At 36.6% G+C, this 13,231-nt stretch overlaps 1 protein-coding gene across 2 annotated transcripts; it reads right to left on the bottom strand.

Annotated features, from left to right (window-relative positions):
• Positions 1-8,372: 8,372 nt before the first annotated feature.
• Positions 8,373-10,920, bottom strand: mrpl28 (mitochondrial ribosomal protein L28). Of its 2 annotated transcripts, none has more exons than XM_015393730.1 (6): positions 10,790-10,920; positions 10,098-10,394; positions 9,857-10,009; positions 9,649-9,783; positions 9,460-9,549; positions 8,373-8,795 (listed from the first exon to the last, which is right to left on the bottom strand). In XM_015393730.1, the coding sequence occupies exons 2-6, from the start codon at positions 10,380-10,382 to the stop codon at positions 8,700-8,702; spliced, it is 759 nt and encodes a 252-aa protein (XP_015249216.1). In that variant the 5' UTR covers positions 10,383-10,394; positions 10,790-10,920; the 3' UTR covers positions 8,373-8,699. The 2 variants fall into 2 exon arrangements, with proteins under 2 accessions (XP_015249216.1, XP_015249217.1); XM_015393731.1 differs by having other exon boundaries at positions 9,460-9,546.
• Between the last annotated feature and the right edge of the window lie 2,311 nt (positions 10,921-13,231).

The raw sequence follows: 13,231 nt of genomic DNA, 5'->3' as shown, positions 1-13,231 counted from the left end.
GGCTATGGCTCTGTGGCTCCAGTAAACCTCAGAGGGAGAAGTGGAGAAAGCAAACAGCAGTGGTGAATGCTCCAGGAGGGCATTGAGTCATACTGGAGGTCAATAAAGGAACCTGGAATAACCTCTGAAGCACAGTAGACCTAATCTCTGTTAAGGTCAGTGTTCATGGCTTAATGAATGGAATTAAAGGTAATTAAATTTAATGGAAAAAACATTCATACGATAGTTCCAAGGCCAAAAGCACTGCTGATATAGAAAAAAATAGGTACCCATTCCATAACTCCCACATTTTGATGATTCCTGCAGTAAATACATACAACCTGGGATGCATCTCCTTCGATCATTGGTAAAAAGTTGCTGCAGAAGTGCAGCATTCAAAGGCTGATTTGGCTTCGAAGTCTCTGCATCTTATCCAAACTGGGTATGTCCAACGTTTCCAGCCTTTGTCCCTGCACTTCTGGATCTGGTCTTTGTAGTTATCTGCTCTCAGATACATATTTGCATGTCTCTTTTAAAGGCTCTTTAAGTTCCACTGTATCAGTCCTTTAATCTGTGAAAGACAATACTGCATCAGGGCCAAAGATGGCGAGGACAATGTCCTGAAAGGGAAGCTTGTTCTTCACCTTGGTGAGAAGAGTGGTGAGAACAGCAGAGAAGATCATCGGGGCTCCTGTTCCCTCCATAAAAGACATTTCATCCCAGCGCTGCATGTCCTGAGCCTGTAATATTATCAATGACCCGTCATACTCCCACCATGGACTGTTCTCTCTGCTGCCCTCTGGGAAGAGGCTTTGAAGCATCCGATGCAGATTCCGAAACAGCTTCTTCCCCACTTCCATTAGACAGCTGAACTGTTAAAAGAAATCTAAATCATGTCACAGATTCTGATTCACACTGATGACACCAAACCAAAACACTGCAAAATTGCACAATATATATTTAAAGCTCTGAACTTCCATAGCAATGGGGTTTTTTTTTGCACTCTTTTTTTCTCCCACACTGTTTTGATCACTGCTGCACTTTCAGAAATGGAAATGTCATAAGAGCTGTACAAAACAAAATTTTATTTTATATGCACTATTTGTATACAAGATGACAATAACAGTTGTCTAAGTCAATCTTTAGCTTTCATCTCTGGGTTAACTACAGGAGATGTTAGGTGACTTTTTGACTCCCACCTTTTACCCCTCTGTGGTCTGTACTCATATAGCGGTTTACACTACTTTCAGTCATTCACACATTTACGCAAACACTCACAAACTGATGGTGGCAAACTACATTGTGGCCACAGCTGCCCTGGGGCTCACTGGCAGAAGTGAGGCTGCCATATACTGACACAACCAGGCCCTCTGACCACTATCAGTAGACAATGTGGGTGAAGTGCCTTGCTCAACAACAAAAAGACAACGCTGCTATTGCAGAGCAAACTCCTGCATCCGATGCCACTGTTGCCCACTTAACAAAGAGAATGGTAGATATTGTTTATTTCATGTCTGATATCATACATACCAGCTTCCTCTTTGGCCCACAGACCTTGGGTCATCTTTTATAACCCAGCTGTGAAGATTAACAGAGCTAACAAAGGTATCATAAACTGTTCGCGGGAAAGAGGAGATACAGCATGGATCATGCTTCTACCCGTCAGGCCTAATTCCTCCTTGGTAGATTCCCACCTGATCCATGCCCCCCTTTTTCTGACCTCTAGTGTACTCAGGCTCCTCTGCTCCAACAGTCAAACATGGCGATGTTTCTGTAAAGATTTGGGACAGCTTTACTGCTTTAGGACCCGATGAGACCTTGAACTTGCTGTTTAGTGAAAAACTCTCAAGAAGAATGCCCAGCCATAAGCTTGAGGTCTGTAGTTTAAGTGTGTTTGATTTATAAGGAAGAATAACAGCAAAATGAACTTAAAATAAGGATGATCTTGCAAAAAATATAGTTGGAAAACCCTCAAATTTGTTGGATTAAAAAGAAAAGCAAAGATCAGTAGGTCAAGAATCCTTCATGGTGATATACTGTATGTATATATATATATATAGTCAAAACCTCATCCTAGATGTTGTTTAATGGCAGTTTTTGTTTGAAAGAGGTGAACAACCAGTCATTTAACTGATGAGTCCTTCTTAAAGTGGACCAGTTTTCCTTTACTAAATCTAATCATCATTTGAGAACTACACTGTATATTTACTTGTGTTATATTCGTCTTATTTTAGTATTGGTTAAGTAATCTGAAAGAGACATCATCATATAAAGCAGTTTTAATTGTCAGTTGGTCTAACACAAGTTGTTTTTATATAAAAGCAAAAGTTAAACCCAAATAAGAGACTAATTTCCATAGATCCATTGTCCCTCTGTGTACCTTGGTACCTCATCTATTCATAGAGCAGATGTTACCTTAAAGCGCTCGTCACTGTTGATTTAAAGTGAATGGACTTGTCTTACAGCCAGGGGGAAACTCCACACCAGCCCAGTTTACAAAACCTTTTAAACCTGCTCTATGAGCAGCAGGATGAACTTCATTTCCTGAGAAACGATACCGTCGCCCCAGATGCTAAAACCTGCCCGAACATATCCACCCCATTAATGCTATTCCATGACCATTGCTAAGAATGGGAAGTCGTTTCATAACTGTCATTTATTGGTTTTTAAATGGGCTGTCTTATGGTACAGCCCAGATGCACTAGAAAGGAATAATAATAATAAAAAAAAAAAGAAATATAGGAATTCCCTGTTACTGCATGAGCTGTTTCCTCTCATAAAAAGCAGCAGGCAGTAATATTTAAGGAAACTTTATACAAAAGTCAAACAATACCACTTGTTTATGACAAAAGACGCACATCTTCGCTTAAACTTTCACATCTGCATGCATATATAGTCTTTTTGATAACCAAACATAACACATATCAAATTGGCTACCCTAACTAGGCTAATTGTACAAACCAATGATTCTCAAAGTTGAGAACTGAGGCTAATGCTGTTTTTTATGCTTCCTCAGGGATGGCAACATTTCACCAAACCTTCAAGTAAAATTTTGAAATAGTTTTGATAGGCCACCATTATCAGGGTTAGATTGAATGGCTATGAGGACAGGTGCAGCTATAGGTTGTCGGTTTTCAGAGGATTTAATGAAACAAAGTGGCAAAAGGTGGAATTTTTTTAAGAACAGTAAATGTTACTGAATAACAATAAATTATCTGTAGTTATGTGCAACATAAAAAAAATATACATTCTTTTTGTATTCTGGTGATTTTTGGAGAATTGAAGTAAAGAAGTATGGGCCCTACTAAAATAATTGCATCTTAAATATACTGTAAACTAAGAATTTCACAACTGTGTTTATTGATTATTCTAGCAGTTCAAGTAAAATAAACAATGGGGAACTAATAGTCAATTACTGGATTACTGGCACTAATACAGGAACCAGTGCAATTAAATCAAATGCAAACTACTCTGTGTATGAATATTTGGTAATAGGCTGAGGATTAAAAACCTTATCTCATTATCTTATTAGTTTTTCTTACAATTGACAAAACAACTATACAATTCAGACCTTCTAGGATGGCTGCAACGAACGATTATTTTGCAAATGGACTAACCTGTTGATTATTTTCTTCAATTTATTGATTCCTTAAAAAAATTTTTTTTTATGAAATTAAACCAGGTGAAGCTAAATGTTTTCCACTTGGGTAGTATAGAGCATAACAAAAGATGACCTTTTTTAATTTTAAATATAAAGTGTTTACATATTTGTTTTACAATTTTGGTATAATTGCTGCTCAAGATGGGTCACTCTGTCATCTAAAGACATGTTTTAGAGTCTCTATATTCCAGTTAAGGGTGAATGGATTACTAAATTAGTCGATTTTTATCAGCATGATATTTTTATAGATAAATAAGTGGAATGGAGATGAGTTTTGATGTCCGTCATTTTTTTTAGAGTGAAAAATTGCGGATATGGAGTGAGAGCGTGTGAGGACACTGAGATGTGTGAGTTGACAGCCCTGCTTCCTAGAAGGACTGAGTTAAAAAAGTAAAAAAAAAAAAAAAAAAAAGTCTAATGACAAGTTGAATCTAAAGCTCATAAAATGTGGTAAAGTAAATGCTTCATGAACCACAGAGGAAACTTGACCATATGACAGTGAAACAACAGGAACTGGTGGTTACTGAGGCATGTCAGGCAGACCAGGTTTCTATAGGATTAGCTAACAACAAAGGTACAACACTGAGCAGATATCATTAATGAAACCCCAGCGTGGATTTTGTTGTCCTGAGATGGAGAATCTGCTGTTAAATAGATGGATTCTTAGAAGCAACCAGTGCATGAAATGAGTCAACCATAAACCAAAGCTATAAAACCCATAAAGTTTAAGGATAATTGTGATGTGTCGCCTCTAGGCTTTCATCAAAGGGTGTCTGTCTGAAATGTGAACCGAGAACAATAAAAGAGGTAATAAATATTTTATGTCTAAACTGTACCTTGCTCTAAAACATAAATCTGACCTGCTGTGTTTCAGCGGCAGACATATTAAAGACTGTTTCTTAGTTGGATGTTTTTTTCAAAACTGTAAGATTTTTAATCCTTAAGCTCAGCTAAAATGTTAGTGAAGAAAAATATTATTTTTAGCTTTGTGTTGCTATAACATTTTATCACATCACCACCACATGGACTTCTCTGCTCAAACGTAGACTTAAAACAACTCTTCACCACAGAGGCATACGTCAGACATAAGCTGCAACAAGACTGACTGACTTTTAGTAGAATTAACTGACAGAAATAAGGGGACAGAGATAAAAAAGGATTTAGATTCCATCTTTGTAAAAATAAAAAAAAAAACAAGAAACCGAAGGTATTCAGTCAGCGTGCATGAATAGTCAAGAACTGAGTCAAGATACGTTGGTATTTAGAAGAGCTCATGGTTGACATACTGACTGGAAGTTGCCCAGGTCCAGGTACAGCCACTTCACCACCATACTGGAAAGTAGGCATGAGGTTTTTGTCACATATTAAGTTCCTGTAGGCCAAACATGTCTATTAGGGTCTTATCTTCCTAAAACAACTTGTTTCATTAGTCTACGATCCTTTTGGTGGAAGTTTCTAAACCATCTAAATTATGACAATGCAGAAAATGTTGCTTGTTTTCTTTGCCTTTACGCTAATGCCTGCTTTGGGGAGTGGTGGTCTAGTGGTTAGGCCGTAGAGCTTGGAATCCTGAGGTTCTGAGTTTGCGCCCCGCTCCCACAGACTGCAACTCTGGGTCTCTGAGCAAAGACCCCCTAACACTGCTCCCAATGGCAGCCCACCAAGGGGATGGGTTAAATGCAGAGAAATTATTTTGTTGTGACAATGTAATGACAAAAAAAAAAAAAACACTGGAAAAAACAGAAAAGAAAATAATGTATATGCAGACTGAACGTTTTCTCTAAAAGATTTATTCTTCCATTCAACCATTCACCAATTCAAGTCTTCCCTTTATTTATATTCATACCATAACTTCATAATCACCTTTGTCTCATAATCCCCAATACATTCATCTTGAAATTTTTCAAAGTGAAACATGAAAATGTGTGAAGTATCTATTCCAGAAGCCAATAATGACTTTATTATTATGTCCTGATAAGTAAAACTTTTGAATAAACAGAGGGTGCACTTTCATTTTTACTATGAGTAGTTAATTGTTAAACCAAAACACATACTTGCTTCCTTTAAAGCCCTTCTCAGAGAGCAAAATGTTTTTGATATGATTGACCTTAATGCTTTTGTAGACAATCTGGGGAAATGAGCACAGAAGATACCGTAAGTCACATGTGAACCAAACTATTAGAACTAATAGTTCAGGTTAGATAAATGACAAGTAAGGGCACCTAAAAAAATTGGCTTTAATACTTTAGCTTTTATTAGCATGAGTCAGATCGATGACTGAGAGTTTAGTGTAGCCTCACCTACTGTGCCAGCTGATTTTATCCGCGTTTTTAGAAGATGTCTGTATTAAATAATAATTAAAAAAAAGCATTGGATTTTATATAAAAAAAATATTTTCAACTAAAGGGGATAAGCTTTTTTGTGAATATTTACAGAATATTCTTTAGGGGTCGCAAACACCAACAATAACATTAGAACTTTATCCAGTTTCACCAAATGAATAACAAAATCTCTAACCAAAATAGGTAAAAACTGAATGAAATCTACCAAAGAAGCTCCTTGTAAGGTTTTGTTTCTGTTTACGTATTTTGCATTTGCAAAATGACAGGGGTAATTCCATTCGCAACCTCTCTCTATATAAGGACTGAATCTTCATGTTTACAGGTGCCAGGTATCTATTCTGCTGCCTGTTGCCTGGTAACGACACCCACGGGAGTCCCCAGTCCTTACCTCACCTCACCCCAGCTCTACTGTCACTATAGAGCCGAAAGTGAAACTCCACCATGAAAAAAACATTGTCTGCTGTGGTTTTCGCAAACTTCAGCGCCTTTTTTGGTCCTTTGAAATTTTTAAAATTGGCCTGATTTCGGATTCTTAAACCAGGGCATTTCTTTGCAACAGTTATAGCTCTGCTACCTACCTTGGAAATCCTGTAGCTTCAATTCAGTTCAGTTTATTTTTATAGCGACAATTCACAACACATGTCATCTCAAGGCACTTTACAGTTCAACAGATCATACAGTCAAATTGATTTAAAGTTTTCTATCTAAGGAAAACCAGTTGATTGCATTGACTGAAGGCAATCCCTCACACTAAGCATGCTTGCAGTGACAGTGGAGAGGAAAAATTCCCTTTTAACAGGAAGAAACCTCCAGCAGAACCAGGCTCATTGTGAGCGACCATCTGGCGAGGCCGACTGGGGTTCAAGGAGACAGAAGGAGAGATACAAAAAGCAGCTGTAAAAGGGTGGCCTCGTCCCGGAAACACACAGCCAGGCAGACGAGCGAGCCAGCTCGTGAGGATTAAACTCATTTAATTGTTTAAATGGGTTTAACTGATTTAAAAGTAGCTGTTTGATATAGTTTAAAAAACATTAGATAGTGAATACGTGATCATATTATTTTTGACCCAATTTTACAAAAGGATTTTATAAATAAAACGACTCTATCTCAGCTCTTCTCACATACAGTTATCATTAGTCACAAACAATGGCTCCATCTAGTGGCCAAACACAATACTACCTCACTCAAACAGTAAACAGGATTTAAAAAAATATATATTTTCGTGGCATTTTTAGCCTTTTTGTTGCTATAACATTTTGTCACATCACCACCACAGACTTTAGTGTAATTCAGTGGGATTTCATGTGATACATCAAATGTTTTCTACAGAGAATGTGCTTTTGTAAATGATCTTAACAAGTGAACAGCGTTTCTACAGTTTCTCTTCAATCTGTAGTTTCCAGCGATTCCAGATCTTCTGAGGGTATCTATACAAATGTAAAAACTGAGTATTTTGAGCTTTCTTACCTGTAAAGTCATCCAAAGTAACTCGGAAAGAATAGAGAGCAACAGGTTTTAACATCTTTCCACTGCAAGAAATTCTGAATTTGCTTTTATCTAAACTGGTCCAGTGCAGCTTTGTCTGAGCGTACAGAGTTCCTGTCCTGCAGAAAGGTGAACATCTGCCCTAGTTTTGAGTCTTTTGCTACCCCTAGCAGGTTTTCTTTCACTATTACCCTCCATCCTACTTCTTACCAATTTTTCTGTCCCTTATTAAAGCAGTTGTCTCATAGTCTTTCAGGTGATGGATTAAGAAGGGCTCTACGAGATGTTTAAACTTCTTCAAACCTTTATCCTCACCTGGCTGCTGTGTTTCCTTAACATTACTGATTAGGAAACTTAAAGTTAACTGACTGCATGGTTGATTTATCGGGCTAAATAAAGAATGAATCTCGCTGGGTTTCTTTCTGCCACATGAAATCCCATAAAGGTGCATCAAAAACTTGTGGTATGAATATATTCATTATTCACTGTAAAGAGATTAAAGGTGCCCCTGAGTCCAGATGTTATGTTTGGGATAATCTGATCAATTTGTTAATGCAAGTAAATATTTGTGCCACACCCAAACATCAAGATTAACTAGGCCTCTATGATTTGGGATTTTGGTTTTACCCCATCATTACAAAGCACAATGCCTTTTTTCATTTGATAATTCTGGATAATGTTTACTGCAATGTTAAAATAAACATATTTATACGCTAAGTAGTTTGATGAATAACCAACATATAGGGCATCTAGTTTAGTTTGTATGCATTAAAAAAAAAGCTTATGTACTTTCAAGTTATTCTAATCTTTGGGTTCAGGATTTGTTTTCTATTAGTTTCCAGATGTTAGTAGGATCTTTTTAAAGCTTTAAACAGAGAACTTATTTATGGACAAATATGAAAGCATGAGTTTAAACAGGTTTTATTTAAAAAAAAGAAGACTTTATCCAATAAGAAATCATACATACATGGTAATATATCTCTGCCTGTTGGTAGTATTTACATCATATTTCTTCCCACAATCTCTGAACTGTTTTTTTCAGGTTTTTAAATGTATGGGCAAGTAAAACATGACTGAAATAAATAAACATTATTTCTTCAGGACTCATTTGTCACCCTTTAGCTTCAATGAGCTTCTCCTTGGTGTGATTTCACTGATGAAGCACCACGACTCGAACCGTCGTCCCTGACGAATCGGGACAGTTTAACCTTCTTTAGGTCCAGGTTGGATGATCACTTCCTCTCAGTAATGTGTGGCTCTAAAAGTTTCCTCATTTGCATATCCTGCACAAGCTTCTCCACCAAGACCTTGAACTGAGGCTCCGGCTCCTGAAACGACATAACAGAGTCAGCAACCTGCAAACATTTAAAGTCAAAGATCAGAGAGAAAAGTCTGACTTGACTTTTTACAGCAGCAGTAAAGGGAAGGTCTTTTAAAAGTAAGCTGCTTTGTGCTAAAGGAGAAAAACTTTTAAGGTTAAAAAATAATTTTTATATTTTCACCGAATCCAATAAACCCTTCGATGCTGCAGTCTTGTTTAAATACAAATGAGGGATTAAAGAAAGACTATATTTCTTTTTGATCAACCTCTTATTTATAAAAAATAAACAGCTAAATTCAAACACAAATACATAAATGGACTGAATCTGCTCTTTTTTAACTGTATAATTCATAGTAAAAATGCAACGTAATATGGGTGCTGAATATGGTCAAAGTGAAAAAAGTTGACATCCCGTTATCTGCATTATAAATAAACCAAAGTCAGAGGTTTTCCCTTTTTCAGGATTGTAAACAGTGTCTTAAATACAAAATAATCAGTGAATCAGTGAAGCCTCAAAATATAAATTACTTCTTACTTTCAGTCATTGCTTTTCTGACTTCCAGTTTTTTCACATCACTCTTACCAACATTTCAAGCAAACATCTCTCACAACATCTTAAAGATGTCATAAAATGTCCTTAAGTGTGAACTTAAATTGGTATGGCTTGTTACCTTGTGCTCCAGCAGCCTTTGTTTCTCCACAGCCTCCTCTAGAGTCAGACCCACCCATTCAGCCTCCTCCTCTGGGATCTCAAAGTGCTGCTTAAAATAAAAAGAAAAAACAAAAATGTTTAAATTCTTTCCAGCCGCTTTAAGAGTTCAACTTGTGTTGAAAGTTGTGTTGATCCATTAGTAAGCAACCTTGTACTTGTTGTAGATGGCCTCTTTTTTGTCAGGGTCATTGGGGTAAAGCTCTTTGTCCCGCCGTGCCAGGCGCAGCAGCATCGCCCTCTTCAGGTCCATCCCCAATTTAGAGTTCAGGTCCTCCTTTGGCGTCTAAAAAGGGGTTGAGATAAAAGTCAGGAGGAAGTATTGATATGAAAGAGATTAAATGCACAGTAAAACTTACTTTCAGGATATAAAAGTCGAAGCCAAAAGCAGCATCGATGAGGTCCAGGGTTCGAGGCGTCACTGTGATGGAGAACTTGTGATCGAGGATCTCGCTGTAGAATTCTCTCTTGAGTAGCTGTGGTTTCCAGGTTTTCTTCAGTCGGTTGGACATCTAAACAAGATTAAATAAACTTTAGATCCATGGATTACCTTACAGGTTAATCGATCCACAGCAACATCTTCGACTGGAATAGACCTACTTTGTCATTGTTGGCATATCTGTAGCCAGTTATCCAGCCCTCGCCGCCCCACAGGCCATCCTGGGACTGTGGAGGATAGTAGACGGGGATTGGGACATCCTGCACCCGCTCCTTCTGTCCAGTCTTGGGGTTTGCTCTGTACTTGACTCCAAGAGGCCTCCAGTGAACAGGGGTGGGCTCTTTTTGTTCAAGGGACTTCAGATAATGTTTAGGGAGACGGGCATAGATGCCCTGCTTTAGCTTCAAAGCATCCCAGAGTTTAGGTGGATATTTATGAAGAGGCATGATGCAAGTTTCCTTTGAGGGAGAAAGAAGACAGTTCAAAACAACACAATCATAATGCAGAAAATAATTAATCAACAAAAATAATTATTACGTTTATACGTAAGACAGGCGAGTGATATGTGAAGTTATGATTTTAGATAACTATTATTGATTATAATAATCAATTATAGTTTAGAAATAACTCTAATTGTTACTTTAGCCTTATTAGCTTTCCTCTACAGCTCTTAACAGATCAGTCATTAAAATAATCTGATTCTGAATGTCTGTAATGGTTAAAAACCATAAATAGGATCATATATATTTTATAATGACACTGGTTAGCAGGGAGCTAACCGACAGAAAGGTTATTCCGCTACATAAATAAAGCCTACAGAAGTCTCTAATTACAGTAATTTAAAGTATCTTACCAGGAATTTGTAAAATCTCCACCTGAGAACAGAGAGTATTTATTTCACTTTATTTTATTATTTAAACCCGCAAGGACATCGTGCACAGATACACTAACTGCTTTATTCTTCTTCGCTGCATAATCTGTTGGTGTCCACCGCAGTACCGCCCCCTACTGTCCTATCAGGTCACTGCCGCTCCCTTCTACTTCTTCTTCGTTAGATTGGCGGATTGCAAAGAGCTTATAGGTGCATACCGCCATCTACTGTACATGAGTGTGTAGCTCAGTTCTACCTACTATATTCTATTTTTTTTTTATTTTTGTGTTATGTAAAAATAAAAACAATGCTTTATTAATAACCAAAATTTCCTTCCTATGTCCATCTTTCCCTAAAAATCCTTTAATACTCCATTCTCTCCCTTTTTCCATAATTACTTTCCTCATCCTCTCTCTTTCAGTTGCATTTCTAATGCATCCATCAAAACATGATCCACATTTTCTTTTCTTTCACAATCCTCACATAAATCATTATTTCTCTTCCCTAATACAAACAAAAACTCATTGAAGTAGGTATGTCCAGTTCTTAATCTAGTATAAATTATCTCTTCCCTTGTGCTTCTTTTCCCATAATTTTTTAACAATTACAGATTTTTGAACCTTATATAATCTTCTTCCTTTCTTATCGTCATCCCATATTTTTTTTGCCATAAATCTTTTTCTTTCTTTATTGATTTACCTTCCCCTTTTCCAAATGGAATCTGGTCTAAATTCTGCTTTCCTAAAGCCTTTGTAGCTATTTTGTCTGCTACCCGGTATTTCATTTCCTCTCACCCCTTCGTTTGCTGGACCCCAACAGAACTGCACATCTATTCCATACCTAAATAACCTAAAGAAACTGATGAATTTCTAATACAAGGTCTTTCCTATTATTTCCTCCTGAATGAATGCTTTCTATTGCAGCTTTAGAATCTGTGCAAATCACCACTCTGTCCAGTCTAACCTCCTCCACTCAATGTAAACTAATAATAATTGCTACCATTTCTGCTCTGTATATAGATAAAAGGTCTGTAAATCTTTTATATTAAACTCTAGAATTAATATCCCTATTCCCACATTCCCTTTGATTTTTTTTGGACCATCTGTGTACATTTTTAAATGACTATAATACAATTATCTAATATATAAGCTATTTTCAATCCCAACTTCATTATGTTTTCATTCTCTTTTTATTTAATGTATTTTCATGTCAACTTTTACTGCCGATCTCAATGTTAGAAGAAAGAGAAGACAGTACAGCAAAATGAAATGAAATAAAATGAAATTTTTAAAGAGTTTATCATATTAGAGACAAGCATAACTATATCAGAAAATTCACATCTGTTGATGTGAAGCACAGTTGTGTCACCATACCCATGACTTTGTAGGGATGTGGTACTTAATTGGAGATTCAGTGTACAGTTTTTGTAGCATATTGGGTGACAGGCCTGGAGATAAATTATAAATAAAGAGATTTAAATAAATCTAGTTGTGCCACAGCCTGCCATATTTTTTACACTAAGCTACTAGGTATCTGCCTTATAAAAAAAGAGGTGAAAATCACTGATCAGATGTTTTTTTTTTTTTTTGGAACTGATTGTGGACGTTAAATGGAGGTTAAATAAAAACTGCTGTTTAAAGGAGAATTGTCAAGTTGTCTCTCACTGCAACTGAGGATTAAGGGAAATAAATATCAGGGTGAAATATAAAGGAAGCCTCCTGCAACTACTGCAGGTTGGCCTTTTTGTCCTGCTGAATAGAGAGGAGCATAAAAAGGTACTGAGCTCAGTGCTCTTCCTTGATGACCTCACAGAGAGGAATGAGTCAGACTGTAAGATCAAACAGAAACCATGTAAAAGGAGAAGTGTTCCAGGAACCACAACCTGGGAACTTTTGTATGGACTGTTATGAGGGAATGAGGTATTCACCCCAAAGAAAGGGTTCAAGATATCTCATAAATATCATCATCTGCTTACCTTATCAAGGCTGCACTTTAAAAAATAGTCTAGAGAGCTGTTCTAAACTAAATTTATTTTTGTTTACACTTGTGTATACAAAATGACAAAATAAAATCTGTCTAAGTCGAATAATATTTCAACTTCTGGTGTATTGTTTTTACATCCTCAAGTTAATATTGACATATGCATAGTCTTAAAAATTGTACTGTATTATAGGATATGAACTTTTTCATTTACCAAAATAATAACATACAATGATAATATGCAAATGGGTAAAAGTCCTGTATAATAGATGAAGACTAAGGTGTGCAGTTTAAAGAAACCATAAGGGAGCAAAAATGTGACACTGTTAAGTTTTATTATACATGTTTTGACATAATAAGGTAACGGGGACCAAGACTGTATATTTTTATTTTCCCACGACTGTTTTTAATGTTACTTTGTCTAACAGATATCCATGAAATATA

Source organism: Cyprinodon variegatus, unplaced genomic scaffold (assembly GCF_000732505.1).
Source record: "Cyprinodon variegatus isolate N-32 unplaced genomic scaffold, C_variegatus-1.0 Scaffold655, whole genome shotgun sequence".
Lineage (NCBI taxonomy): Eukaryota > Metazoa > Chordata > Actinopteri > Cyprinodontiformes > Cyprinodontidae > Cyprinodon > Cyprinodon variegatus.
The sequence above is the reverse complement of the archived record's forward strand: the minus strand, read 5'-3'. Positions and strand labels throughout refer to the sequence as shown.

Excerpts from the sequence above, each read along its gene's own strand:
- mrpl28 (XM_015393730.1), bottom strand. The coding sequence starts at position 10,382 with ATGCCTCTTCATAAATATCCACCTAAACTCTGGGATGCTTTGAAGCTA. Across the intron at positions 9,784-9,856 it reads TCGACTTTTATATCCTGAAA|ACGCCAAAGGAGGACCTGAA; the intron begins GTAAGTTTTACT and ends ACCCCTTTTTAG. Across the intron at positions 9,550-9,648 it reads CCATCTACAACAAGTACAAG|CAGCACTTTGAGATCCCAGA; the intron begins GTTGCTTACTAA and ends TTTTATTTTAAG.